Source organism: Catharus ustulatus, chromosome 7, assembly GCF_009819885.2.
Source record: "Catharus ustulatus isolate bCatUst1 chromosome 7, bCatUst1.pri.v2, whole genome shotgun sequence".
NCBI classification, from domain to species: domain Eukaryota; kingdom Metazoa; phylum Chordata; class Aves; order Passeriformes; family Turdidae; genus Catharus; species Catharus ustulatus.
Genome location: NC_046227.1, coordinates 19,018,709 through 19,046,672, shown reverse-complemented (window position 1 = coordinate 19,046,672; position 27,964 = coordinate 19,018,709). Strand labels below are relative to the sequence as shown.

The 27,964-nt window shown below is 38.4% G+C and overlaps 2 protein-coding genes across 6 annotated transcripts; one reads left to right on the top strand and one right to left on the bottom strand.

Annotated features, from left to right (window-relative positions):
* The first annotated feature begins 128 nt into the window (after nt 1-128).
* Nucleotides 129-7,913, top strand: KLHL41 (kelch like family member 41). Its single transcript, XM_033064166.2, has 6 exons — nt 129-1,396; nt 4,018-4,175; nt 4,265-4,372; nt 5,227-5,412; nt 5,950-6,096; nt 6,892-7,913. Exons 1-6 carry the CDS (start codon nt 287-289, stop codon nt 7,001-7,003), a joined length of 1,821 nt encoding a protein of 606 aa, XP_032920057.1. The 5' UTR covers nt 129-286; the 3' UTR covers nt 7,004-7,913.
* FASTKD1 (FAST kinase domains 1) lies at nt 645-27,890 on the bottom strand. Of its 5 annotated transcripts, XR_004418413.1 has the most exons (18): nt 27,816-27,890; nt 26,025-26,189; nt 24,373-24,617; nt 23,111-23,612; nt 22,652-22,720; nt 21,632-21,757; nt 20,022-20,420; nt 18,809-18,919; nt 17,522-17,653; nt 16,084-16,570; nt 15,245-15,359; nt 14,657-14,785; nt 13,753-13,884; nt 12,632-12,745; nt 12,221-12,362; nt 11,143-11,260; nt 9,984-10,146; nt 2,631-2,816 (listed from the first exon to the last, which is right to left on the bottom strand). XR_004418413.1 is itself a non-coding variant. In XM_033064165.2 (16 exons), exons 3-16 carry the CDS (start codon nt 23,443-23,445, stop codon nt 10,057-10,059), a joined length of 2,499 nt encoding a protein of 832 aa, XP_032920056.1. In that variant the 5' UTR covers nt 23,446-23,612; nt 24,373-24,617; nt 26,025-27,880; the 3' UTR covers nt 8,441-10,056. The 5 variants fall into 5 exon arrangements, 1 of the variants encoding a protein (XP_032920056.1); XR_006163012.1 differs by lacking the exon at nt 2,631-2,816 and adding an exon at nt 645-780 and having other exon boundaries at nt 26,025-27,880; XR_004418414.2 differs by having other exon boundaries at nt 24,373-24,462; nt 26,025-27,880.
* Nucleotides 27,891-27,964: the final 74 nt, after the last annotated feature.

The following is a 27,964-nucleotide window of genomic DNA, read 5'->3' as shown; positions in this document are numbered from 1 at the left end:
ATCTTACTGATTCAATGTGGAGAATGATGGCAAAACCTGACCATAGTGACTAAGAGCAACAGTTGCTTCTTTCAGTCTTTGACAGCTGCAAGAGCAACTCTGTTTTTCCAAACCGTCCATCCCAAATTCCGACCTGTAAGAGCATGTACCTATATTTAGCTAGTGAGATTAAGTTGCAGAGGCTTCAAGCAGGGCAAAAAGCACATTGGTCTGCCTTTTTTACAAACCTTTGGGCAGACAACAGCTAAAGCTTTCTACTCCCTCCCCTTTCCCAAGTGTTTGCGAAATGGATTCCCAAAGGGAACTCACTGAAGAGCTCAGACTTTATCAATCCACCCTCCTTCAGGATGGCCTCAAGGAACTCCTTGAAGAGAAAAAGTTTGTAGATTGCTCTCTAAAAGCTGGTGACAGAAGCCTGCCTTGCCACAGATTGATTCTGTCGGCATGTAGCCCTTATTTTCGTGAGTATTTCTTATCTGAGCAAAATGAAGAGAAAAAGAAGGAGGTAGTTCTAGATAACGTTGACCCCAACATCCTGGATATGATTGTCAAATACCTTTATTCAGCAAGTATTGACCTCAATGATTCTAATGTGCAAGATATTTTTGCTTTGGCCAGCCGCTTTCAGATTCCTTCTGTATTCACTGTGTGCGTCTCCTATCTTCAGAAGAGGCTTGCTGTTGGTAACTGTCTGGCCATCCTTCGGTTAGGTGTTCTGCTTGATTGCCCAAGACTTGCATTTTCTGCCCGTGATTTTGTTTCAGATCATTTTGTGCAGATCTGCAAAGAAGAAGACTTCATGCAGCTTGCCCCACATGAACTTATCTCAGTTATTTCACCTGACAGTTTAAATGTAGAGAAGGAAGAGCTGGTATTTGAAGCAGTAATGAGATGGGTCCGAACAGACAAGGAGAACAGAGTAAAGAGCCTGGGGGAAATTTTTGACTGCATACGTTTTCGTCTAATGCCAGAAAAGTATTTCAAAGAACAGGTTGAGAAGGATGATATAATTAAAAGCAACTCAGACCTTCAGAAAAAAGTAAAGATTATTAAGGATGCTTTTGCTGGAAAACTGCCTGACTCTAGCAAAAGCACAGAAAAGTCAGCCAAAGGGGAGGTGAATGGCGATGTAGGAGATGAAGATTTACTGCCTGGCTACCTAAATGACCTTCCCAGGCATGGCATGTTCGTCAAAGACCTGATTCTTCTGGTTAATGACACAGCTGCAGTAGCCTATGATCCTCTTGAAAATGAATGCTACCTAGCAGCCCTCGCAGAGCAGATTCCCAGAAATCATTCCAGTATAGTCACCAAACAAAATCAGGTCTATATTGTTGGAGGACTCTATGTGGAAGAGGAGAACAAGGATCAGCCTTTCCAGTCATACTTTTTCCAGGTACAAGCTTTTTAATTGTTGGTATAATAATAGGTGCTTGTAAGAGTTACTGAAAAGTGTTCTGAGTCTCTGCAAGTGGGTTGTCTAGTCTCTTTGTATGGTGATGGAGAAAAGTGTCTAGAGTGAGTTATTTTTGTCTCAGAGACAGAAATGAAACTGAGGAACTTGCATCTTCTTTTTCACGATTAACCCCTGGTGAGATCTCAGAAAATTTTAAAAACATTAGTGTATTCTATCTAGGCACTGGCTTTCATTAAGGCCAGATTTTTCATGGTACAGAAGTCTAAATTTAGGTCAAATAATATTTCTGTAAAGTATTTTCTGTGTATTTTTGTTAACTTTGATGAAAGTTGGAATGCTTTAGCTCTTTCAAATCTGATGTCTTTTTTTTGCATCTGAAATACTTTCATGTCAGTAGTAATGTGTGTATTTTAGGTGTAATTTCTGTCACTAAAATTGCTGAAGTCCTTTTTGTTATATCTACATTAGAAAGCCTAAGGGCCATGTAAATATCTCATTTAGAGGCAGAATGTTTTTTTCTTGGCAAACTGTCAGTGTCAGTACTGTAAGGACCATGTTTCAACTGAGTGTAATTGTATATCTTTGTAAATCTGTATAATATAAGGCTGATTAGTACTAACTGTAACTCCAAAATATATTTCAGGAAAATTAGCAAAAATGCAGTTTGTCATGCTTATACCATAAACTAAGTCTGTTGTGTTTTTAGCTACATGCTTTGGTGTGTGTTTAAACTATTTTGTGGTGAATTATGCAATATGCTGCTGGCCACGTCCTCTCTTTAGGCACAGTGGCCTAAAAGAGTAAGAGTAAGTCCTATTTCAATATGAAATAAAGCACAGTAATAAGCAGTGATAGAATTTTGAAGCCTTCAGATATTAAAAAATGCAAATATTGTTTATAGGAGTATGACTCACTCATTTCACACACAATAAAACACTTGGTTTCAGACATTTGTTACATTGATGAGAGGGAAATCTTAGTTTGTACGGGAGGGACTAACACTGTTTCAGTTCCTGGTGTAAAACACAAATCACTGAAGTGAAAAACTTTGTTACAGAAATATTCTTCCAACAGAAATAACACATTGATATAGTAATGAGTATTTAGTCCAGAACTGAGTAAGTCTCAGGCTACTAGAAAGGGGCCTCTGAGAAACTAAGCCTCAAGACTGATACTAAAAATAGATTAAATTTTCAAAATTTTGCTTTATATGTCAATATCCATTTCCTGAAATCATGTTCATTTGCTTGCTGTTGCTATTCCCTATAGTTACGATACTTGCCTGCATTACCCATGTGGCTGTTGTTCTCTCCAAAATATTAATGTGGTGCCAAACCAATTTTCACTTGCTGATCTTCCTTTTTCCACCAGTGAAGCATTGTATTTGGTAGCTTGCAACCTGGGAGAAAACAAAGCTGCTTCTGGCTTGAAAATGCATGACAAGTTGATGCCCTATCAGCAGTAGATATGTCATATTGAAGAATTATGAAGTAAGCTGTGATCTCTGAGGGGTACATCATCTTATTACTCCACTCAGATCCAGCTACTGGGGAAATCCATGTGCAGGAGCTACATTTCACTGTTGCAATAAAACTTTCTGTCCAACAGGGGTGGTTTGTCAAATTTGGGAGATGCATTTGGCATGGAAACCATGACTCTACTTCTGGAAGAATGTCACCAAGCTAAATCCTGAATTTTATTTTGAATGAACTCTCTTTTGCTTTCTATCAAATGCCTTTACACCCACACAAACTCTTATCTTACACTTCCTCCTGTACCAATGTCCAGCAAATCTATATGAAGTAGGTCTGAGAAAATAGTTCTTAGAGATAATTCAGGTTCAATCACTAAGTTCTCAGATCAAAACAAAAAATAAGCACCACAGTTCTAGGAAAAATCTGATTTATTTTGTCATCTGTCCTGCTGCTGCTACTTTTCCTTAGGTGTTTTCAGCATACTGGATTTGAATTGAGAGAGCCTTGCAAGTACTGCAGTAGAAATGACATCTATATTATTGCCAAGGGAGCTGCAGTGATTTCCTATTTTGCTTAAGAGTGAAGTAGTTTTTGTGTCTTCAGAGATCTCATGAACTTTTTGAGGGTATTTGTGAAGAAACACACATCTGTTGCCCTAGGGATTGCAAAAGAAACGTGTGCCATTTGCCATGTGATATCTCCTGATCAGTAAGAACCACGTAAACATTCCTGGCACCTCATTGTAGCAATGAGCACAACCAGCTAAACATACAGGTGTAGAACTGCAGGAGTGGGTGATCCCTCAGGCAGGAAGAACCTCTTGTTCTTTCCAACATTATAGGGAACCAAGAGTGAGGGACCTTTGTATGAGAAAGAAGAGTTTAGTAAAGAGGCAAGGAAACACTGGGGGTGAGCAGACACAAAGAGAGTTGCATGGCATTGACTCTGCTAGATCGCAGCTCAACGACGCATCCATTAGCTGCACTGAGGGAAGGGCAGGTTGTTCAGATGAGCAGATTTGCTGTTGAAAGACACTGAGTACCAATAGATTAAATTCTGTGGAACAATATTCATTGTGTAGACTTTTTGCTTTTCCTAACCCTTCCTGTTCTGATGCTCTTTCAGCTGGATAGCATTGCTGGTGAGTGGGTTGCCCTTCCTCCTCTGCCATCAGCCAGGTGTCTCTTCGGGCTGGGAGAGTCGGACAACAAGATCTATGTAATAGCAGGCAAGGACCTTCGCACTGAGGAGTCGCTAGATTCAGTCTTGTGCTATGACCCTGTGTATGTTTCAAATTTAATTACACCCACTGAGGATATGCAGATGGCCCGTTGTTAGTTGAAAAAACCTAACAGTGATCTTCTTGTTCCAGGGCAATGAAATGGAGTGAGATCAAAAAACTGCCCATCAAAGTATATGGCCATGCAACTATCTCAAACAATGGATTGATATATTGTCTTGGTGGAAAAACTGATGATAAGTGAGTTTCTAAGTCTTTTTCTGACAATTAATAACATTATCTTCTTGGTCCTTAATAGAAGATATGTCCTCACACTCAGAAATGAGGGTTTCCCTTTTCTGCATCTCAGGATTAAGGTTACTAACAGTCTGATAGAAAGGAACAAATGCTTTGTAGGATATATTTTTTGGTGATAAGGTAAATTACATATAAATTGTAATCCAACTTGCTATTTTAATAGCCATACTTATTTCCAAGGCGAGTTTTACTTATACTGCAGACAAATTTGTAATTCATAGCTATGAGGACCTTCACTGAAAGTATTCTTTCCTTTCAGGTAGAAGTACCTAGGTGCCCTGGAATTAGGGTCTCAATTTTTCCAATTTTCTGACCTGTAATACCTGTTATACTTTAATGGGTATGACCTTAGGAAAATAGAAGTTTTCACTCACACTGAACAGGTGGTAATTTTTTAGTGTTTTTATAGGGGATACTTGAGATAAAAGTTTGTCATATTAGCCAAAACACCATCATCATCTTTCATTTACACAACCTTTGCTATATATTCTTCCACAAATCCACCTGAATACAATATGCTGGGAAAGGACATTGTCTTTCTCCTTGAAGGTAGAATGATGTCAAAGGGCAGTAAAATGGCTGCCCTGTATAATGTAAACTGCATTTGATTTAGTCCTATGGATGTGAGTAATGCTTTGTAGACATTGCAGGGATTCTCAGATTAGGTAAACGAAAGGATCTCCAGGAGAGGAAACAGGTGGTAGAGATAAACCCATACAGTCTACCTCAATTAGATCTACTTGGAACAAGTCAAAAATTCATTAGAAATGATCACTGGTTTTCTTTTTGCTCCCCAGGAAATGCACTAATAGATTATTTGTGTACAATCCCAAGAAAGGAGACTGGAGAGACCTGGCTCCAATGAAAGTGCCTCGCTCGATGTTTGGAACAGCCATCCATAAGGGCAAGATTGTCATTGCAGGTGGTGTCACTGAGGAAGGCCTTACTGCATCTGTTGAAGCTTTTGATCTGACCACCAATAAGTGAGTGCAATATTCAAGCTATTTTAATCAAGTGTTTTATCATCTAGGCTTTTAAGGAGCTCTGAGGTAAGAGTCACAAAGCTGTTCAGGTACCTATACTCCCACTGAGACATTTGGTCTCCAGTCACATCTTCAGCAACAACAGCAGCAGTTTACAGAGTGGGTCTCTAGGTGTTTTTCCTGCACCCGAACACACACTCAAATTATGCTCACACTTGAAATACATATGCATTTTGGAAACTATAGGGAAAAATGAGAGTAACTAGGGAACAGTATGTCTGTATGTATCCCTGAATAATCAGGGAATCTGTAAAAAGTTGTCTCTGGGAAGAGATGTCTCAACAGTGTAATTGTGTTCCTTAAGAGTTGCAGAATAAGGAGATGGAGGCACTGGAACTTACTGATAAATCTCAGAGCTTTTTCCTTTTACTAAAATGTGGCATTGGTAACTGAATTTGTTGCCAGAAAAGTATTCTAGTGCATTCAGTTTACAATACTCCTTATATGTTTAACTTGACTTTTTCTTTTCATCCTTAGATGGGAGATAATGCCTGAATTTCCCCAAGAGAGAAGTTCCATTAGTTTGGTCACTTTAAGTGGAGCATTGTATGCTATTGGAGGCTTTGCAATGATTCAGCTTGAATCTAAAGAATTTGCACCTAGTGAAGTCACTGACATATGGAAGTAAGTTGAATTTTAGTCACTCTTTCCTGGTAGAAAGTCTTACCTAAAACTGAGGTTTGTAGACGCTGGAGGCTACACTATTAACTCTGAAAATGATCCATAGCACAGATTGTGAAGCATTTCTTGACAGATAAAAAAGTTTGTCAGAAAGTAACAAATAAACATAAGACTTTGATCTAATGACTACTTCCACCTACTAATTATTTGACCAGTCACAATCTTCAGCTTCTTTAGAAGAGCAAATTGCCATCTCTTGGCAGGTTTAGCCTTGACAATAAAAACATTCTTTTGTGACACTGTGATGCAGAACAGCATGTATACATTGAGTGTATGTGTTGATAGTCAAATAAGTAACTGTTCCAAGAGAATCAGAAGTCCCTATGTCCTAGATTTTTTTGAGCTAATCATAGCAGCAGTTATGAGACATCATATTTCTGCTGCAACTCTTAGTTTGTAATGCAAATTCAGTTGTTTTAGTTGGCAGTAGGAAGGAAAACCCCCCAACTTTATATGCAAGAGTCTGAAGAAATTCAGAAGGGATGATTAAGGAGGAAGCTTTTTAAAAGCATGATGAAAGTCATCAACAAGCTTTAGAGATCAGGAAAAGAATAACCTGTGTGCAAGAACATCTTTCTGTCCTGGAGTAGAAGACAAAAGCAGCCTTTCCTGACACCCTTCAGCGCATGGTTGCTACAAGCCTGTGCAACAGGCGGACTATCGTCCTTTTCCTGTATCTGTGCTGAAGCATCAAACTGAAATTTAAAGAAGCTATTTTCTAACTTTTTTTAAATGCAGGTATGATGATGAGAAGAAGGAATGGGTTGGCATACTGAAAGAGATCCGATATGCTACTGGAGCCTCCTGCCTGGCCACACGCTTAAACCTCTTCAAGTTATCAAAACTGTAAACAAAACGCTGGAAGATATGATATGATGAGGGAGTTTGACAGGCTCTTCTGGTTTTGTTGCATGAAAATGTCGCCAAATTGTACAGTTTTGTAGCAGCATACTAGTCATACTGTGAACTGTTAAAGAATTCATTTGTCTGTCCACTTCTTAACATACTTCCTAGCTAGCCAGCAACCACTGAATTTTTGCAAATGTTTAAATTTCTAAAGGGTTATAATTAATGTTGATTAGATTAAGATTTTGGCAAGAACTCAATTTTCCACTCTGTGAAATTGCAAACAACACTAGTTAGATTTCCTTGCATTCAATACAGTCCTGATATTGGTGGCTTGTCCTCCAAACAATGCGCATGAATTAATTGTTAAGTTAAATACAATTAATAGGTAGCTAATTTTATTCTAACTGGCTGTTTGTATGGCCAGATTTCCCCTTTTAGTAATGTATGTAAATTCTGCACTCTTCAGCAAGATCTTGGAAATATTCTCATCACAGACCTTAAAAAAATAATTTGGCTTGGAATTGAAATGCGTGTTTTAAATAAAAGTGCCTTAACACTATGTGTCCTAAAAATGCCAGTCTCAGCCAAAGCTATACTAGTTGACAGAGGAGGGGGGAAAGAGAGAGAAGTTCACAAGGTTAGTAGCTCTACTGTTTCACCTATTATGTTTAGACTTGATAACAAGGATTTTCCACTTTTTTTTATGCTTTTATATTTATTTCCAAAGCAAATATTTTATGGAAGTTTTTCTCAGAGACCTGAGGCCAATAAAAAGCATTCATGAAAAAGTCCTAAAGGAGCTATCTTTAGCAAATATCTGTGACAGATAGGACTTTTTCATTTACTATAGAGTTGATGCATTTTGACGTTGGAACTTTTAACAATTAAACTTTGTTTTTAAAACTATAAAAGTATCACTCGATGGTGTCTTTTTTTAGTGATTAGCTAATCATCACTATCATACTGACAGGACACAGATCTCTTAGTACAGCCTTTGCCCAAAATAGAGCCCTCAGTTTTCTTCAGAGCATGCATACCATTTTTTTGTAGAGTATCTCTTCAGAGGATTTCTCCATTGCATAGAGGGTGTCATCAATCTAAAGGATTTCATAAATTTAAATGTAATTACAACTGATGTAGCAGGAAAACTGGAAAAGAAGGCCACCACGTGACTGAATAGCAGTGCCAGCTATCAAATGACCCCTTGCATTGCCTTCCTGTGAGACAGAAATACACATATGCAGAGGCACAGCCATCATAGTTCATTTCAGTGTGTTACTATCCACTAGTACTTAATCTGTGGGGCATTTTTTCTTTAGTACTCAAGTCTGCAGCTGTGCTTAGCATCTTTTTATTGACTCCAGTTAGATCACTGTATTACACCATTCATCTGCTCTAACACTTGCTGATTTAATATAGAAAGAATGAGTGCAAAGAATCAAGGACAACACATTTTACTGAATTGCCTTTTTTTGTTTTTCTTCAGTGCCCTTTCTGGACCCTCATAACAAGTTTTAATCTTCTTCCCATTCTGCATACTCATAACTTTATCCATACATCATTTGAAGAAAACTGGCTTGGTACAGTGACTGCTAGAACCCTGAAAAGCAGGGTTCAGCTCAAACACGACCATCCTGACTGGTAACTTCAGCACTGCCAGCTTTCCAACACTCCGAGGTTGCTACTTCAAGACCATCTGTACAGAAGGAGAGTCATGCAAGAGCTCTTTGACATGTAGTCCACCTTCTGAAATACTAACCTAGATTGTCTTCTCCATTTTATACAAAATATAATGCACACAGAATCTTTCTATGTGCTGTGCCTTCAATGACATTTCCTCAAAGCAGTCTTGGAGCCCTTGTCTATTTGATAACCCTGAGTGTCTAGACTAGGATCTACTAGTTTTGTCAGTCATCCCACAAACATGAGGGCTGCCTCAGAAGAAAAGTCCTTACAGCTTAGATCAGTTCTGTTGGTTTTTCCTGACTTTTTATTCCTGTCCTGACTTGTATTCAGTTTAATAATGAATTTTTCTTCTGCTACTGAATAGTAAAAAAAAAAGGTGACAGCCAGATGCATAATGGCCAATTCAGATACGCAGTTGCTTATCTCTGCCAGGTTTCAAGTGAAGTGGTAAAAGAATGCATTCTGCTTCTATTAAATAAGCAAGAAAACATATCCTCATTCCAAATGTGAGAAAAGAGGCACAGCTGGCAGTCACCCTAAGGTGATGGCAGCTGTAGGCACAATGTGGCTGCCTCTGGAAATGGGGTAATTTGCCAAGCACGACACCCCTGCAGTTACTGCTCTACAATGAATATTCTCCTGGCTATTCCACTTCTTCCTTCTACATCTCAGTGTCTTATGCCTCCTGCACAAACCCTAGCAGGGTTTTCAAGTATGTGAAGGTATTCCAGAAGGCTCAGCTGTTCTGCACACACCAGGTCATAGCGTAGGAAAAGCAGCTGGAGGTTCCTCACCACACAACATTCTCCCCCAGCACAGTCCCCCACAGCACCTCTGTTCTGAGAATGGAAACTGAATAGCTCTAAAAGCAGCCCTCCTCTTAGCAAATCTGTATTTTAGTTTCTTGGTTTCAGGGTACAGATATTGTTCAATTCCTGACTGCTCATTCTGTCACATGCTGGAGGACAGACATAGCTTCCAGTAGACTGCTGACTCCACTCTCCTAGTCAATAGTATTTCCAACTTTTTCTGTAGAGAGTTTTATGTCTGGTTAAGCCCCTGCACTATTTATTTAGGAGATAATAATGTAACTTGATTGCAAAACTGCCAGATTCATGTGCTCGTAATAGCTTCCAGATGTGAGAAATTTTAAGCATCCTTATCCCATGTTCACAGCCCACTTTGACCTGCCTTTTGCAATCCCTAATGAATTGAGGATTACATCTTTTTACATCTGATGACCTTGGCAAGCCTTGGTGCAGCTGATACAGATAAAGAGATTTTTGAAACTTAACTATTCCAGGATTACGAGACGTTTGATGGTACAAAACTGTTTTTATAAAAGTACTTTAGACTGCATGTCTGGTATCACTGTATTCCATACAGCTGCTGTCGCAGGTATTCCAGCTGTTCACCTTTTGTTGACAGAACCATAGAATTCCATTCAAAGTGAGGAATCTGTAGAACAGAATGGTACAAACTGACTTTTAACATTGGTATAAGTCACATACCATATAAGAACAAAGAAAAGACTCTCCCGATATCTGCTGTTCTTCACTTGAAGATATTTACCACTTGTGTCCTTCCAAAAGCCTGGCTTATTCTAATACTGAAAAGATCCATTTCTTATTGTTAAGATTTTCCTCTAAGTTCAGTCAGTCTGCTTCCAAAAATCAGCATAGTTGCAGAGATATAAAACAGATGCCACACAATACAGGCTGTGACAACTCTATTACACCCTCCCCTCTTTTAAAACCCAAATTGAGAGAAAAATCCCAGGTCACTGTAGGTTGTAATGCTAATGTATCAGACTGGAATGGTGTATCAACAGTGTAACACAAGAAAGGATTATTCTGTTTTTTAAAAACCTCAACCAACAAAATTTAAGCTTAAAGAAGGATTCTAGTTAAAATTAGGTTAGGTAAGTAATTTCATATATAGGAGCCTCTGCATTAATGAGTCCCCATTTCCCAAATGTTTCAGTGCTGGTGCTGAATTAACTCTGGCCTCTAGTGTTCTCTGTCACAGCACTATCACTGCAGCAGACAAACAGCATCCATATCCCACCTGGCAGCTGGCAAAAGTGTCTTACCACTCAGGGAGGGTATGTTCAATCTTCTGCCATGGAAATCTTCAGTGAATTGAACTGAAACTCTCATTTCACTTTTTCTCCTTTACTCAGGCTACAATGAGATGGCTTGTTTGCCTGCAGTAAGGTCACACTGGGACCTTTAGACTTCAGTTTTGCTTCACCATCTTTCAGAGGTGTGAGTTCTGTGAAGCCCTTATACCATTTTGACAAGAGCTTAGAATTTGCCCCCTAAATACAAAAATTGCTCTGTCCCAGCAGGTGCTTTTAATGATAAAACTATCTCTAAATCCATTGTGAGGAAAATGTATCATTTTGCACTGCTGATACAATCCAGAAAGGACAAAGTATTGCTTACTGCTCACCTGAACTACTCGGTACCCCAGCATTTCCAGGTGTCGCTTTTTCACTGCAGGTTCTCCTTTCAGATGACGTGAATAATCTTTGCTAAAAGCTTTTGAATCAAGAAATTCCAAAGCAATTCTGCAAACAGTAAAAATGTGCATTTACTTTCAGGTCTTACCTGAATAGCAAGAAATGATAGTTGCAGCAAGGCTAGATAAAGCTGACAATTCTCAGAAAACGAAAATTAAACAACTCCCTGGAATTAGACAAAACATTGTCCTCCTATTTATCTAGAGATACTTGAATTCAGAAAAAGCATTTTCTCCCTGCATCTGTTTTTGTTCCAATGATAAAAACAGCTAACCAGTATTTTCAAGGCTTACATTTGAAGAGGTGGGAGGAAAACAGTTGTCCAGTCTCATGAAACACATTTCAAGAACCTGTACTTGGTTTGGCTGAGATGGAGGTACTTTTCTTCATACCAGTTCGTATGATGCTGTGTTTTGAACTTGTGACCAGAACTGTTAATAAGACACCAATATCCTGGCTAGTACTGAAAAGTGCTTGCACAGCATCAAGGCCTTCCCTTTTTCTCCCCCTGCACCCACAGTGCCTACAGGCTGCACTGACAAGAGGTTGGGAAGGGACACAGCTGCGAGGGAACCTCAGCTGCCTGAAGCAATATTTCACACCATACAACATCATGCTCAGAAGTAAAGCAGAGGGGACATTTTCCCCCACACAGCCATTGCTCTGGCACAGGTCTGCTGTAGGTGAATGACTGCATGGCCATTGATTGCTTTGTTTACCCCTCCTCCTTTTTTTTCCCTTCATTTATTAAACTGTCTTAATTGCAACCCAGGAGTTTTCTTCCTTGCCGTTACCCTCCACATTCTCCCCCCCATCACACTGCAGGGGCATGAGCCATGCAATGCAAATGGAAAAGGGCAGCTGTGGCTAACGCACCGCACCCCAGAAGGCTAAACCTCATTAGACTTTGGAAAAAGGAACAGAACATTAGGACATGAGCATCAAAAACCTGGTCTAAACTGGAAGGAAGCTTGGAAGAGCTAATGTGCAAGAATTCAATGTACTGACCTTTGAGCACCTGGTGGTAGAGCCTTTCTCCCTTCATCCTTGAGGCCATGTCTCAAGTGTATTCCCCCACTACTATCCAAAGGTATATTCTGAGCCATATAGGAAAGAGGCTTTTTATTTACATCCAGGACACACTCAAAATCTACCAGAAAACAAAACAAACCTGTTTACTGACAAAATAAAAGTGAATTAATTTGATCTGTATGATATCTACTTCTAGAAAAACTGATAGCCATAATTAGACACACTCAACATTATCTATAATATAAAGAACTCTTTAGAAATTGTATATTATTAATTTCTTCTTTGCAATACCTTTTGTTATCTTGAGGCCATATGATCAGGAGCTTCCTAATCTTGATGATAACAGTGATATGAAAGGACTCCATTTTTAGAGTATTAACTTCTCACCTATTTCATAGTAGTATGGTGTGAGAACAGATATTCTTGAGTAATGCCTCCCTCCTAAGATCTCTGTCAGCATTCTGTGAATATGCTGTCGCTGTGGATTTATTCGGCTCACGCCTACAAAGACAAAATAAAGAATTCATACACCAAAACCTCCACAGCCAAGATTCTGAAAATAGTGCTTTGAGATATTGTAGTTTTGAAAACCAGGTTACTGAATTAAATCTTTTCCACAGATCCCAAGTGTTATTCCACTGTAATTCAGAGACAAAGTGGTCATATTTTAGCTAGAAAGTGGCAGGCACATGCTATTAAGTAAATTTCAAATCCGGGTTTTAGATTCCAGGATATTTTCATTCACATACTACAAAAACTTAAGTTTTAGGTTTCACCTGGTGGATTTTGTTTGCTTTTAATTACATTTAGACATGTATTTACTCACCTTTTGTTTATTACAGCCATACCACACTATCTGCCACTTCTTGGTCCATTGCAGATTAACACCTTGCTCCATTAAACATCTTCAGTGTTAGAGACAAAGTAGCTGAGTTCTATGGATAGCACAGATCTCCCCATGAGAATTAGTGGAGGAGATACTGTGTTTGCATTAGATGGATTTTCTGAACTGATTACTATTCTGAAAGATCTCAGCTGCTACACTTAATCACTAGCCTACTTCTCTATCATCCCTGATGGATCTCAATATTTGCAATGAAGAAGGAAGGATCAAGCTCAAAACGAGGCAGTAAAAATGTTTAACTTGAAAAATTTAAGCCAAATGTTCAATTTTGTAAGTGAAGCAGGGAGCAAAATGACCCATCTCCTCCAGTACAGAATGATCCTCTTCCTGCCTTTTCATCTTCATGCCATGTACACTGTTTCTCTGTATTTAAATTTTAATTATTCTGCAAAAAATATCCCATCTCTATTACATTAATTCTCACAAGGAAAACCAGTTTGCTCCCAGTTGCACTTTCCAAGAATACATGCTCAGCAGAGAGGGGTGTGCCTTCTATTGTGTGCTAGTGTCAACATGAAGGTTTTAGAAGAAACATCTAGTACATTGTTAAAAAACAGACTATTATAAGTAACCAGGGCAGTTTGTCCTGTCCTAAATTACTTACTGCTATGAAACACACGTTGGCAGTATGGCTCATGAAACCAAGGGATGTGAAACTCTGGGCACTCCAGACAGACTGCCCTGTTCAATTTCATGAGGCTTGAGTGGACCCTCTGCTTCACCGTATCAGGCAGGACTGATTTAAAAAAAAACCAAAAAAATAACATTGAAATGTGTGAACTGAAATGTGACAAATCCAACTAATTGAACTAAATGGTGACTTCTGAATTTTTCACTAGAAATGCAAATATCTGTATACTATGGCATTTATAAAACTCATGCTGTGGAATTTCAGAAAGGTTCTCAAAATCCCTGAGAAAATAAATGAAAAAACAACAGTTCTGCTCAACATTAAGAACAACAGCAAGACAGAAGATAGAAATTGCTTCTATTGTGTAAATTTAATTAAGTAGTTGAGGGCAAAATGGGAGAGTACATTGATAATGAACAATGTAGAGGTAGAGACGAATGAAACAGTCAAACACTCAATCTCTTATTTAGAGAGAAGAGACAGGTAGGATACATTTCTTGCAGACAAGAATTCTACATTATTCCTTCAGCTTTGTGACTACTTCTAGTAATAGACACCACACTCAGGTAATTTTATTTCCAATAAAATTGAAGAATTATTAAATACAGTAAGTATTTAAGTGCAATAAGTTGACTATAAAATTTGTTTCATATTACTTTCTCTCATCTGCAATACAGGTCTATACTTTTAAAACAACAGATTTTTGTTCATTCCTTCTCTTTCAGTACTTGAATTATGACTATCTTACATAGAGGGTCTCTTTCCCAAAACCAGAATCATTCAAAGAGTAATTCTGTATCTCAAGTCTTATGTAAGTCCAAATTACATTTTATGCCAAACGCTACACAATCGAATTCATCAGAAGCTAGATCACTACCTTTAAGTTGAGCATCCAATTTGCTTAGGAAAGAAACATTAAAGATTGTTGTTATCAGACCTGGAGGAAAATACCCAGCCATTGCCAAAACATGACCAAGCAGCACCAAGTGATAAGCTTCAAGATGACCTTGAAAAAGCAGAGAGAAACCCATATTAACACATGAGAAAGCTGAAAGGATTTGCAATGCCCTTTCCCTGGCCTCTCAAATCATCTGATTTTATCTCTTAATGTACAACACAACTCCATACATGCTTCCTCTACAATTTTAACTATTTCTTTGTGATGCATTTCAAAATGTATCCTGTCCCCAAAAATGATTCCTTGAGGAACAAAACAATGCTATCCAATAACAGCACAGTGAATTAATCAGAATTTTCACTTACATTTTACTATGCCAATAACTCTTTGCTAGTCCCTTATCAACAGTCCTTTTTAACAGGTGAAACGAAACCCAACATTAAATACTTGTCATGGTTTAACCCCAGTAGAGAGAGTATTAGTAGTAACATACCTTTTCTTTGCTTAACAAAAGTACCATTCTATTCCCATTTTCATTCAGTAAAAATCTTTTTCTATTGCACTTACTCAAGTTAGAAGTAAGATGTTGGATACAACTCTTAAAGAATTCTTCATTGTCAGGAGGGTCATAATTCAACGTGGAGAAAAGGAAAAGAATAAAATAGATTTCAGAGGGGGGAATCTGAAAAAAAAATACATTCTAAATAAGTCACTGCAACATATCCTAATATTGCTTGATAATAAAGAAAAGCTTTATAATTAATTCAGCATTTGGAGATTTAAGACTAGATTAAGTATTTTCTAATTTTTTTCTGTGGTTAACTTTTCCTGGAGAAAATAGTAAAAAAATAAAATTCAGTAATAGTTGAAATTGCAGCCACAACTAAAAATTTATTTCATGTAGGTGATCCAAATGTTTGCATATGCTTAAAGAACCTTTTAAGAAGGTTTTGCATTAAATGTTCTTAAAGAAACTTAACTGCAAAATTGGATAAAATTGAAGATTTATATGAACACCAAATTGAAAACGAGAAAAAAAATAGTAAGAGAAAAAGAGTAATTTTGACCAAATAGACAGGTTACTGCAGAAATCCCCACAATGGGTACTGTTAAAATATCTACCATGTGATGCGACTATTTATAAAGAAGTTTAAAAAATATTAAGATGGTCAAATGTAAAGTTGAATGTAAAGGATTATGGCTGACCTAATACTGAGTGAACAAGAAAAAAGAAACAAATGATAAGTGCAAATTTATATAAAGAGAAGTAAAACAGCTTCAAGTGAGCACAAAAAAAGATGATCTCCAAGTCAGTTACACTGAAGAAATCTCTTAAAAACATCAACTACTAACCTGTCTTTTCTTACTAAGTAACTCACAGTAGTTAGAAAGAAAAACTGTGATACCTTGTCTATACTTTCAACAGTCACAGAAGATATTCTGTCAAGTAATGCAGGACAACGGTGGTCTGATTTTATGAGGAAAAAAGACAAGGGTAAAATATTTTCCCATGTTATTTGATCTATCAAGCGTTGACACACGGCCAGACTTTCCTCATTCAGGACTTCTCCAAACCACTCTCCATTCACATATGGAAGTTCTTCCAACAGAAGATTTAAGTTGTTGGCTTTCTGAAGCCTCTGCAATCCACAGTCATTTAGTCTTTGCAGAAGCTTGGCACATAGCTCAGAACTGTTCTGCCAGTGCAACTGGCCATGATGATTCCACTTGACAAGAGCTGTAGCAATGCAATTCAAATGATGGAGTCTGCATTGAGGCAAAACTGCTGCTGCTTTGTTTATAATAATTTCCTTCACTTGAAAAGAAGGAAGCATGGTCAGAATGCGAATTACTGCTGCAGTATCAGCAGGTATCACACTAGATTTTAAATAACTGGAAGAGAGATAGAAATAAATAAATCCATCAGTAATGACAAAGTGCAAATGTTTAAGCAAAACAAAAAAATTACACGCTTGAAACTTCTAATTTAGAACTCAAAAGCTGCATATCAAATATAAAATAAGCAGAATATTAATGACTTGGCAGAAATCCGCACATCGTTTTTTTCAGTGAGATTAACTTCTTCCTTCTAATTTATTCAAAACTGAAGAAGGGGAAGAAGACAGTGAGCAGCTCAGTCAGCTGGTGAGACTTCGACTGTTACTGATAAACACAGAAGCTCTTTGTAAGGCCAGAATGTCCATATTTGTCAAGGTTATCTGTGGATTTATGGGCCTGGTTAACTTCTGTCCTAGGGAGCACCAGGTTTTGAGGTGCCTGAGGAACATGAACACATCATCCACCAAAAAAATGTACAGCCAAGGTATTACATTTCCACAGAGGCTGAGCAGTGAAAGCAAGATCTCTTCTCTGGCAACTTTCTGGTGTTCTGTACAAGCCTAACAACTAACTGGACATTTCTTCACTCAAAAGGGTATTTCTGTGTCACACTTTCACTTGTCCCAGCGAAGGCATTCTGTCTCTTTTTCATTACTTCTTCAGTCAAGCATCAAATACAATATTAATACCTATCCATCCTATAAAATACCAATCCAAATTTATTGTCTTTTCAACAAGAAAAAGGGAAAAAGGGGAAAAAAATTTAAAAGGTATCATATATATTAGCAGACACTGTGGGTCTATAGTCAAGACAATACCTATTTTCCATCCTCTGATTTACATGTTTATTAGAATCAAATACAAATCTGTAATAGCCACTTGTAACAGTCTGTTACTTCTTCATATTTTATGGGAACAAAACACATCTTAACATTGATGTTTAAAATCTTAAGTAGAGAACTGTTTAAAACTCAAATAGCTACATTTGCAAGAACACACACTTACCCTAATAGTAACATTTTTAGTTTGGCAAACAGCTCCAGATCCTGGCAACGCAACATCACCAAGTACTGTGTTAACTTCACCAATTGTAATACATGATAGCTCTCCAAGTGTTTGTGCAGAACAGAAGTCATTCTGAATAAAAAGAGGAAAAGATTACATGGTATTAAGCTAACACAAAAGATACTGCAAACTCTAACATGCTACATGAAAAAGGGGTGTCCTGTGGTTCACACTACCTATGTGGAGGGTTTCACACACCTGCAATCCTCCCCACACTGATTTTGACACTATTCCACTTAAAGCAGCCTCTCTCCACTTACTAAATTGCAAAATTAAAGTCCTCATCACAACAAATCAGCTACTTCACACTACTAGTTTCTGTTGCAGATTTCACAATCAGTTAAATTTAGAGTGGACCAAGAACATAATAAACTAGAACAGCATCACCAGTTTCAGCGCCACTGCGCTCACTTACAGAACAGTGGTTGCTACAGCTGTGTTGGTCTGAAGCTGCAGAGGGGAATAGGTTTGCAGGGAAATATAATACCTTAAGACCTTCTTTAGACAGCGAGACTCAAAAAGAAAAGGCATTAATTCGCCTGATCTTCCTTTTAGTAGCCCTTTGCTCCACAGGACACAAGTATGTGCTTTTTCTTTCAAGGATCTATTTGATTCATACAACTACCTTTAATTCAATAACTGTTCACAACCTGCACTTAAAACTCTGCTGTATCTCTGACATATCTAATGCTACATCTTCTGTGCCCAAAACATCTTTTCCATTCACTGTATGACAGACACTACCTCTCCCTATAAAGAGTTTTCAGTTCAAAACTGCAGAGAATGTGGCCCAGGTTCTTAAAAACACAAGCTTTAATAGTCCAAAATAAGGCACAATGATTTTTTTTACAAAAAATTCCCAAAAGTAACAGGATCTCCAAGACAGGACATGTTTTCTGCAACTTACTACGTTTCACTGGCACTCTCATGAATTTATACTAATTGTTAGAGGCTAAGTTTAGTGCAATAGGACCACATATTTGTAAATTAGACAGACAGTATATGACAGTAACTTGTAAGGTTGAAATGCCTTTCTTTGAAATTCCTAAATTGCCTCAATTACTTCTGGGTCAAGCTGCAATATTCTAAAATCTGTAACAGCCAATAACTTGCAGTGTATAAGCACTTGTGTGCAAGTGATGCACTTGCTGCTCCTAACTTACTGGATATGTTATAGTTTTCCACACTAAATGGAAGTTTACCTAGAGAATATACCAAAAAAATTACTTTTTGAGTAGATGAGAATTTCTGCATTTCATTTTCTGCATAGTCTTCAGTATCATCAATACTTGGTAACTGCTAAATTCCTCTGCCATGCATCCTGCAGTTACTAGCAACCTAAAGAACAAAACACATATTTTCCAATGAAAAACAGTTGAAAATCTCTAGCAGAGATTGCAGCCATTTTCTTTACCTATGAGAAAACGAACAAAATTTTGCTTCTGGAAGCAAAATTCCCTCAAACTAGAGACTTTTGTTCTGTGGACTTTTCTTCTTAACAGTTGGTCTGTATAGCACAGATAAAGGAGTGTTGGATCAGTGCATATTGTTCTGAGGTTAGAAACCAGTAAGTCCAACAATTCTAAAAGTAGACAAGAAGTAGAGAAGGGACTCTAAGTCACAAATCAATTCATGATCAATCAGCAAGCTACAGACAACAGAGTCAAACATGAACTGAACTGGTTCTGTGGTAACTAAAGCCAATGTTTATCACATGCAATATAAATCTAAAAAAAAAATCAAGAAAAACTTTTGGAACTATATCAGCTATGGCAAAACCAACACAGGCTTGCAGCATGTCCAAATCTCTAAATAAAGGAAATGTTCATGAAGAGAAGCATGAAAGTATGACTCATTGTAATTAAAAATTCTGCCTAAAACTGCAGGTTTTGAGAGACCGATGAGTAATACCACCCCCAAATAAGATTTTGTGGCACAAGAAAAACAGGCAGAGGAAAAAAAATCTGTCACACAATACTATGCTCTAAATAAATGCTGAAGTGCTCCCTGATGACAATCTTTCACAAAGAATAGGATGTCAGCAATCTAGTATAGGACAAGACTCCGGCTTTTTCAGCTACTGACAGTTTCAAAAAGGAAAAAGCAATACATATCACTGCACATATTTCTCAGGAGAAAGACAGAAAGTTTTTTACTACCACCCAGTGTGAAAGGACATATGTAGTCTAAGAGACAGACTACAGGATAGCCTTGCATAACAGCATTCACACCCCCTTTGATTGATGGATCTGATTCAACTTCTTAATAAAACATACTGCTTTTCCATGATGAAATCATCCATTTCTACAATGTTACAACCAGGAAACATAAGGCTCAGCTCACAGATGGGCTCAGACATTCCTCCAAACACTGGCACATTTTTAATTTCTGTGCAAGAATACATATATCTTAAATAAGACAAAATGATTAATAAACTTACCTTTCTCTAACCTTGGATCCTGCCATAGGCCCAAGAGAAAAAAATAATTTTGCAAATGTTTCAGGATCATAATAATCATCTATAGTTTCAGATAGCAGCTGTTTAACAACCAGGCGGAATTCAGCACTGTCAAAACCCAGCTGTTCATACAGTCCAAAAATATGACTAATACTGTGTATGTCAAGATCGGAGGTATTTTCAAGGAAAATCCTGTTGCATTTTTCTAGCAATGGATGATATCTCAGTTTAACATTTTGGAGAAACTGTAGTATTCTTCTGGCATAGTTGAAGTGGACTTCATCCTTTTCTTGTAAGAGCTGCTCAGCCTTGTGTAGTAATCGATCTCGAAAACTCTCTGTGATAACTTCAGATATGCTGATCATCAAAACTGACAAGATCCTAAAAAATTCAAAAGTTTTTACATTTACACGTTGAACATAATAAGCAATACATTTCAGATGTATTAAAAGAAGTGCGCAATGAAAGGAAGGGTACTTGAGGTGTTGTAGGCTTGTTTGCAAAAAGAATTTTAAATCTAATTCAGAAAACAATGGATGAGCAAAAACCATTTATCCTACTGAAGTGAAAATTCTCCTTTCAGTGAACTTCTGAAATAATTCAAAATTTTCAGCCATCCCTTACCAAGTTATGCATGATAAAAGCATTTGCCTAAGGGAAGACACTGATTTGCCTGATTCATATTTGCAAAAATATCTTTAATGTTCAATGGACACTAAAGAAGCCAAAACAATTCACAAGTGACAGAATGGGGAGAAGAGTCATTGTCACTCGTAAAGAAAGAATCCCTTCCTAAGGGAATAAAACTTATGACCACAGAGAAAGCAATTTCAGTAAAGAAATGCAGTCCTATTCAAAGAGTTTCATAAGCAAACCCCTCACATCTGATAAAATCAGTGTTGGGGCTGCTGGTGTGATATAAAGCAGAAAAAAAAGAAAGAGAAACCTTTGCTGCAACAGCCCCAGGGGAACAGAAACACGAAAAAAGTGAGCTTGGTCTTCTTTGACTAGGGCTATGTTTTATGTAGTTTAAATACGAAAGTAATGTGCTAGACCTGCTAGCAAGAGGATTTGTTAATTCAACCTGACCAGAAAAACAATGCTCTGAAGAAAATAAACAGAATATTGCTTTAAAACCCTTTATTGCTGTTAACCAAGCCATGTCTTAGTAAAGAAACTATCAGGGTCAAGGGGAAAAAAAGAGAGAAAAGTAACTTCTGGTGAGTCAATAGCTTCTAAATTATCAAAAAAGTCCATGCTTAGAATCAGGATAAAACTGATTTTAAGTATCTGCTGTATGTAAGTAGAATAGTGGAAATTAATTAAATCTTTATAACCTAAACAATCAAGCAGTAGTTTTAATAATTTAGATTGGTTAAAAGGAAATTCTTCCTAAAGTCATTGCGAAAATGCATTCACTTGCCAATCAATGCACAAATACAAAACACTTCTTTCCCACAAACCCCCAACTGAAGCAAAGCAACTTCGAGCTGAGAAAAAGGGAGTCTTCAGAAAAGACAGACCAGTAATTGCAACATTTTGCTTCTTCTGCTTCTTAGCTTACCTTATATCCTGATAATTCTGACACTTACCTTATATCCTGTATAGAATCCAGTTTCATGTCCACAATATGAGCTACCTGGCCAATTATGGGACTGAATTGCCGGTGTTGCTTGTATAAGCACAGAGCAAATTTAGATAGAGCTGGCAAACTAAGCCTGTCAAGACATTAAAGACAGACAGGATATCTACCTTTTATTTCTAGTCACTAACTAGACAAAAATCTATTTTGACAATTATATAACAACCTAGGTTATAGCCAAATTACAAAACAAGGAAGCAAAGTATCTAAGCAAAAAAACCTGGGTGTTTAATATTAAAACATATTGTGTATATAGAGTTCTAGAAGAATTAGCTATCCTTCACTTAACCAGCCTAAGAAATCTATAAAGATTATATTCTGAAGCAGTAATGACAAATGAATACAATGAATGTGAGCAAATTATTACTTGAATACAATTTTGTTTTCAAGGTACACTATATTTATTTACTTGTCAAGATGCTCCACATATTTAGAAAAGGCAATTCTGTGATGCTGGTGCCAAGACTGACACTCGGCTCTGCCATTATCCCAAGATTAAAGAATGAAAACTACAATATCCCCCCTCCAAAAAAAAAATCAAAAGAAGACAACAAAACACAACGACAAAATGAACAAAGGGAAAATGCTGCTGTTTAAATATAAAATGTTTTTACTGGAATTGACGTAAGCATAGTCCTAATAACCACTTAAGACTGGGACAGCAAGCACTGAGATAAAATTGCAAATATGAAAACTTGCATTTCACTTCAAACACATAAATCTACAGACAATATATTTCAAAATCTCAGATGTTGAACCCTATTCTTGCAGTATCTGAATCTCTCAAGGATTTGTGTACCAAAGTCTATATGTATAATTTTCAAGACCTTCAAAAATACCACTGACATTTAAAATACTCATACTATGTTTTAAACATAAGTACTCTTTGAGAACTCTTGTGTAATCTTATATGAAGCAAATCATGCTTGCAACTTATATCTTCCACAAAGCACAGCAGGACAATACTTGCCTTTCTAATCTTTTCCACGCTTCTGTAACAAGCACTTTCACTAGAGAAGCATGGTCTTCAACACCAAGTCTTTAAAATAAAGACAATACTTCAGTAGTCATAAAGAAATAAGAGACAATACTTCAATAGTCATAAGGAAATAAGACATATGTTCTTTCATTATTTATCATCATGTTTTACTTTTCTGTCATTCCCTCCATTCAAACAGATTATAAGCATTTGTGCATGAATAATCAGAATTCATAATAATCACAAAACATATGTATTGGGACTGCAAAACAGATCTGTTCTACCTGTATCTCCAAAACTGAGGTACAAGACATTATGTTGTGTCACACAGTCAAGAGTACAGAAGCTGTGGCAGAGCAGTCTCATCACAGTCTCCTAAAGAGATAGCTCTGTAGTCAAAATTCCTTCTATTTTTATTACCAAATACAGAATTTATTTAATGTTCTTTACCTCAGGATGCTATATAAGATGTCCACTATCACCTCATCTTCCATGTGTTCCACCTTGTTTTCTGCCAAAATGCAAAGGGTAAGAAACTGGGAGTGATTTCTTACATAATCACTAGCCCTCAAAAGAAAGGGCTCCTTCTTTTGCAACTGCCACAGCATGTTCAATGCAATTCCCACATGCTTTTCAGAAAGTCTGGCTTTGTTCCTCCCAACAAGGTTGAACACTTCATCTTCATGGGTGCAGCCATTGATCTGGCTCAAAAGCAGGTCACTACACAGAGTCCGAGCTTGGTAACGTCTCAGTGTAAACAAGCAAAGCTGCCTCAAACCCAGCATTTTGCTATGCCGACCAGCTAGCTTTAAAGTATCCAGAAATACTCTTCTTTCACTTTTTGCAGTAAACCATGCTGTTACAAACAAGAAACTCAAATATTTGAAAAACAGAAGACCATTCTTCTTTCATCCTGTCTGGTCACTGTATTAAGAAGTAAAATCTGAGGTACCTGTAATGAGAAAGTATCAAAGCACTTAATTTCAGTCAGAACAACAAAGTAAAAATCAGTATCTCTACATTATAATGTAAGGTAAACTTAAGAATCTACAGCCTGAACTCTTCTCATAGAAAAACTCCCAACAATGAACACTGACATGGTCACAAGTACTGTGAAGTTAGTCCACTAACTTCAAATTTAGAAAATTGCCTTTAAAGGGCACATGAGTTACCAATGCTACTACTGAGAAGGAAAAGCTGAAGATTTTAACATGCACGCATTTTAACTGCATGACTAAGTGAGGCTTGCTCTCACGAGGCCATAATCCCAAACTGGGGTCCAGGAACTGCCAGAAAATACAACTATTGGTGGTGAAATGAAGTGAGGTGGCTTCTAGTCTAGAAGGTTGATCACCTTGGTATTACAGGGTACTGACTGATCACACACCATCAGCTGAAATTGCCATTGCACTAGAGAAAAGTAACCTGATTCCAAATTATAATGGAAGCTCCAGCCTTATCTGACATTCATTAAGCATTCATTTGTTTTCTTAGAATATACCCCAATTGGTCTACAATTTGTCTACAGTCTAACAAGTACATATTCTACAACCGACGCAACTGATTCCAAGCTGGAGTACACAAACCACTAGTGATGAAGGTCTTAGTACACAAAAAAAGCCTCATCAAATTCTTTCAACTCAGAGATCATGGAAAAGTCTGGAAGTCTTGCTTTAGAAGATATAATAATTAACAGCTAAAATTATCAATACCTTCAGCAAACTTGAATGCTGTTCAATTACAGGCATGACTCCAACAGTGCAACGATATCAAGGTGATGGCAGCAGTACCCACTAGGTCGGCTGAGGAAGAAAAAACCTTATTTGTGCAGCCTGTGCAAGGTACTGAAATCGTTCCAGAAAGATGGATGGAAGTGGATTTCCTTTAATATCTGTACAAACCTCTTCTTAGAACAAAAAGCCATATAGCATACTGCACAACACTGCTGTCACTGACACTGGGGCGGATACAAGGAAAGATAAAATGAAGTAATTTTAATAAAATGAAGTAATTTTAATTTATTAACTGCTATAATAAGAATTTTTTTCTTTCCTATACAAAATGAAAGAATACCAAAAAAAGGTACAAATTTTTCACATATTATGCATTAAGAACTTTTTATAATAATAATAATAATTTGCTTTATAGTCTCTTATCAGATATTGCTTTTACTTTTTCTATATGGCAGCTGACTTTAAGAAAGAATTTACTTCCCACAGTAGTGGCAAGCTAAGCTGCAAGAAGTCAGGATAAAGTAGGTACGAGAAGAAAATATAAAAGTCTTCATGCTCAGTTTCCTGTAAATTCACACGACACGTCCTTTTGCCTTCTTGTGCTGCAAAGGACCTTGCATTCCCTATTCTACTGATGGGGAACCAGGATCTCTATCTAAAACAGTTTTTGGGAAGCTTCCAGATATTTCTCTATTCCACTGAGCAGATGCAAGTGATTTACCACAACCTTTTATACAATTTTAAATCTTAGTAAATTCCAATATCTTTCAAAAAGTTAATCGATAGAAAACATTGGATGTTTTCAAACATCCGATTACATAGAGTAAAACCAGGAAATTTGAATCTACTTAAAGAACTATTTCTAAGATGTTCTACTTACCATGAAAAACACACATTTGAAGGACAAGAAGGTCTTTAAAATTATTTTCTATCGGTTGAAACACAATAAGCACTTTCAAGGCTGCATTACAAAATGCAGTGAGCCAGGAAGTCTCCCAAAAAGTAGAAAATGTGGACACTCACCACTCCCCAGGTATAAGAGCTACCAGAGATTTAAGTAACCTAGCCTTAAGAGAGCTGCTTGTGCAGTACAGGCACCGAGCAGCCTCAGTTCCCGTGAGCACAGCGGCGAATACAACACCCCTGTCCCCGGGCAGCAGCGCTGCCACTGCGCGCCGCCGGCTCCGTCACCGCGGGAATTCTGACCCACAAAGGGCTGGGAAGGGGCCGAGCCGCCGCAGGACGGGCGCGACCCGCGCCGCCAGACTCGGCTCCCGCCCCCGAGGGCCCCGGGCACCGCTGAGGGGCGCTCCCGGCGCACCCTCGGCACCGGACGGGCGGGCAGAGACACCGGGCGGGCAGAGACACCGGGCGGGCAGAAGCACCGGGCGGGCAGAAGCACCGGGCGGGCTTTGGCACCGAGAGGCCAGAAGCACCGGGCGGGCTTTGGCACCGAGAGGCCGGAAGCACCGGGCGAGGGGGCAGGCACCGGGCAGGCGGGCACGGCCCAGCTGGCTTGAGCGAAGGCTCGTCACACGGCAAACTCCACCACGCGGAGCGGTTAAACGAGAAAGCAAAGGAGGCACCGTCACCTCCGTAGATCCCGGCCCGAGGAGAAGCTCTCCGTTTACCTTTGCTCAGCACCCTTCCTGTGGAGCTCTCCCGGACGCGGCCCGCAGCCGCAGCACTCCACGTGCCCTGCGCTGCCATTCACCGTGCGCATGCCCCGAGGCACCGCGCTGCCCAGGAGCTGTCAGGAGGCGCACGGAGAAAGGGAAAAGTCCAGCCAGTTAAGGCTTTCCAAAGGAAATAAAAATAAGAATTAGAAAGGTCCAAGGTTCATACTGACTATTGCATACTAAATAAAACAAAGTTTTCATAATTCATTCGGGGGGGGGGGGGGGGGGAAGTCTTCCCTTCCTGGGAAAAGCACAAAGGGACTGAAGTTTGGAAGGGTAACATTTAAGAGCTAGGCTTTGTTGTAATAGAATTAATGTTATTTTACAATGTTTTAATTCTTTTATGCTTTGCAAGAACAATAAATTTAAAACGAAGTTTTGGGAGACAATTCTAGCATATCTTGCAACAAGTATGTTGCTTATGTTGAATATGCATAGCTTCAAGTCATCTTTCTGGACCTTTTCACACACCACTGATGGCAGCATTTAGAAAGAATGATAACAATTTCATATTGCTCTACATCCTATCCAAAAACCAGAACTAGTACTATTCCATGATCAAATCTGACCAGCTGTATCAGATGTTTGGGGTTTTTACTTTTTGCCCGTCACCTCCTAATATACTGGATGCCTATGAATACAGAACTCACTCAAACTAATAGAACAAAGTCTACGTTATGTATTACAGATCTGTGATGTTTTAGAAAAGGAGCATGTATTTTTTAAACTAGACCAGTTACAAATTTTGTAACTATGAAATTTGTAACTTGGACGGGTTCTGTATCCTCCTGCTAAAAAATTCCAGATTAACCCAGTTACAGTTTACATGCAAATAACAGAGTGAGACCCAAGCCCTGTCAGGTGAGCTCCAAGGGTGGCACATAAGGTACCTGTCAGGCCTTGTACAAACCCACATAACAATTCCAAGGCATCTGAGAGTAAAACTACAGCAGAAAACAATTCCATGTTCATATGAAGGAGATTTCCATAAATCACACAGATTTTTCATTTACAAGATGCTGAACTTTTCACTTCTGACTTGTGAAATACATTTGGATGAAATAAACCAAATGCCTAAACCAAATAAAAAATGCTAGACAAAATTATGTTAAATTTTAAATTGGAAACAGGGGAGGAAAGCAAGACTTAGCAAAGCATGCTGTGCTGAAGCCAGTGTTGATTTACTGAACAGATGTTCACTCAGCAGCTTCTTCAGGATTTCAGTACTCACAGGTGTCAGTTTCAGAAAACTATAAGAAGATCATTGGATTTTCTACTTCTAACAAACTTCTCATCTGCCAGTCACGTAACTTCCTACTTCCCATTATATATGATTACTGACCCAAATGCCTACTGGTTTGGATTAAATCCCATCAAAGGACATACATTCTTCAGTGCCAGTCTTAGTTAATTTTGAAGGTGCTCACAACTTTAGGCATTATCATAAACTTTTCATTAGTTTTAAGCTAAATTAACTTTGAAATGCAGTACATACATATGGCATACTATTAACAGTTACTCATTTTTAGCAGAGTTGGCCTAAATTCTCGTTTTAATTCTTTACAAGCCCTAGCGAGATGTCCTGCTGGAGGAACCCGGAGCGCTTCCAGCACCGTGCAGGACCGCTCATTCACCACCCCTTGGCCATTTCGAAGGCTCATTGCTGAGGCGCCCGCCACTGTCGCGCGGCAGGGAAGAGCAGCACTATTCTCGAGCACGTTTGGCTGGAAAGGGCCCGTGTACCTGCCGCGTTCCAGCCCCTCCGGCTCCTTCCCGCGCTCGCCCGGGCCTGTGGTGGCGGGGCCGGCGGGGCAGCGGGCGGGGCGGAGCGCCGCTGACGAGCCTGGGGGGGCGGGCGCCCTTCCCCCAAGCCGCTCGGGCTCCTCACGAGC

What these genes read in the sequence shown, in the direction of transcription:
- FASTKD1 (XM_033064165.2), bottom strand. Translation starts at nt 23,445, where the DNA reads ATGCTGGGTTTGAGGCAGCTTTGCTTGTTTACACTGAGACGTTACCAA. An exon ending in ATCTTATATAGCATCCTGAG is followed by an intron (nt 22,721 to 23,110) that starts GTAAAGAACATT and finishes TTTATTTTAAAG; the next exon opens with ACTTGGTGTTGAAGACCATG. An exon ending in GCGTGGAAAAGATTAGAAAG is followed by an intron (nt 21,758 to 22,651) that starts GCAAGTATTGTC and finishes ATGTCTTGACAG; the next exon opens with GCTTAGTTTGCCAGCTCTAT.
- KLHL41 (XM_033064166.2), top strand. Translation starts at nt 287, where the DNA reads ATGGATTCCCAAAGGGAACTCACTGAAGAGCTCAGACTTTATCAATCC. An exon ending in TCCAGTCATACTTTTTCCAG is followed by an intron (nt 1,397 to 4,017) that starts GTACAAGCTTTT and finishes ATGCTCTTTCAG; the next exon opens with CTGGATAGCATTGCTGGTGA. An exon ending in GAAGTCACTGACATATGGAA is followed by an intron (nt 6,097 to 6,891) that starts GTAAGTTGAATT and finishes TTTTAAATGCAG; the next exon opens with GTATGATGATGAGAAGAAGG.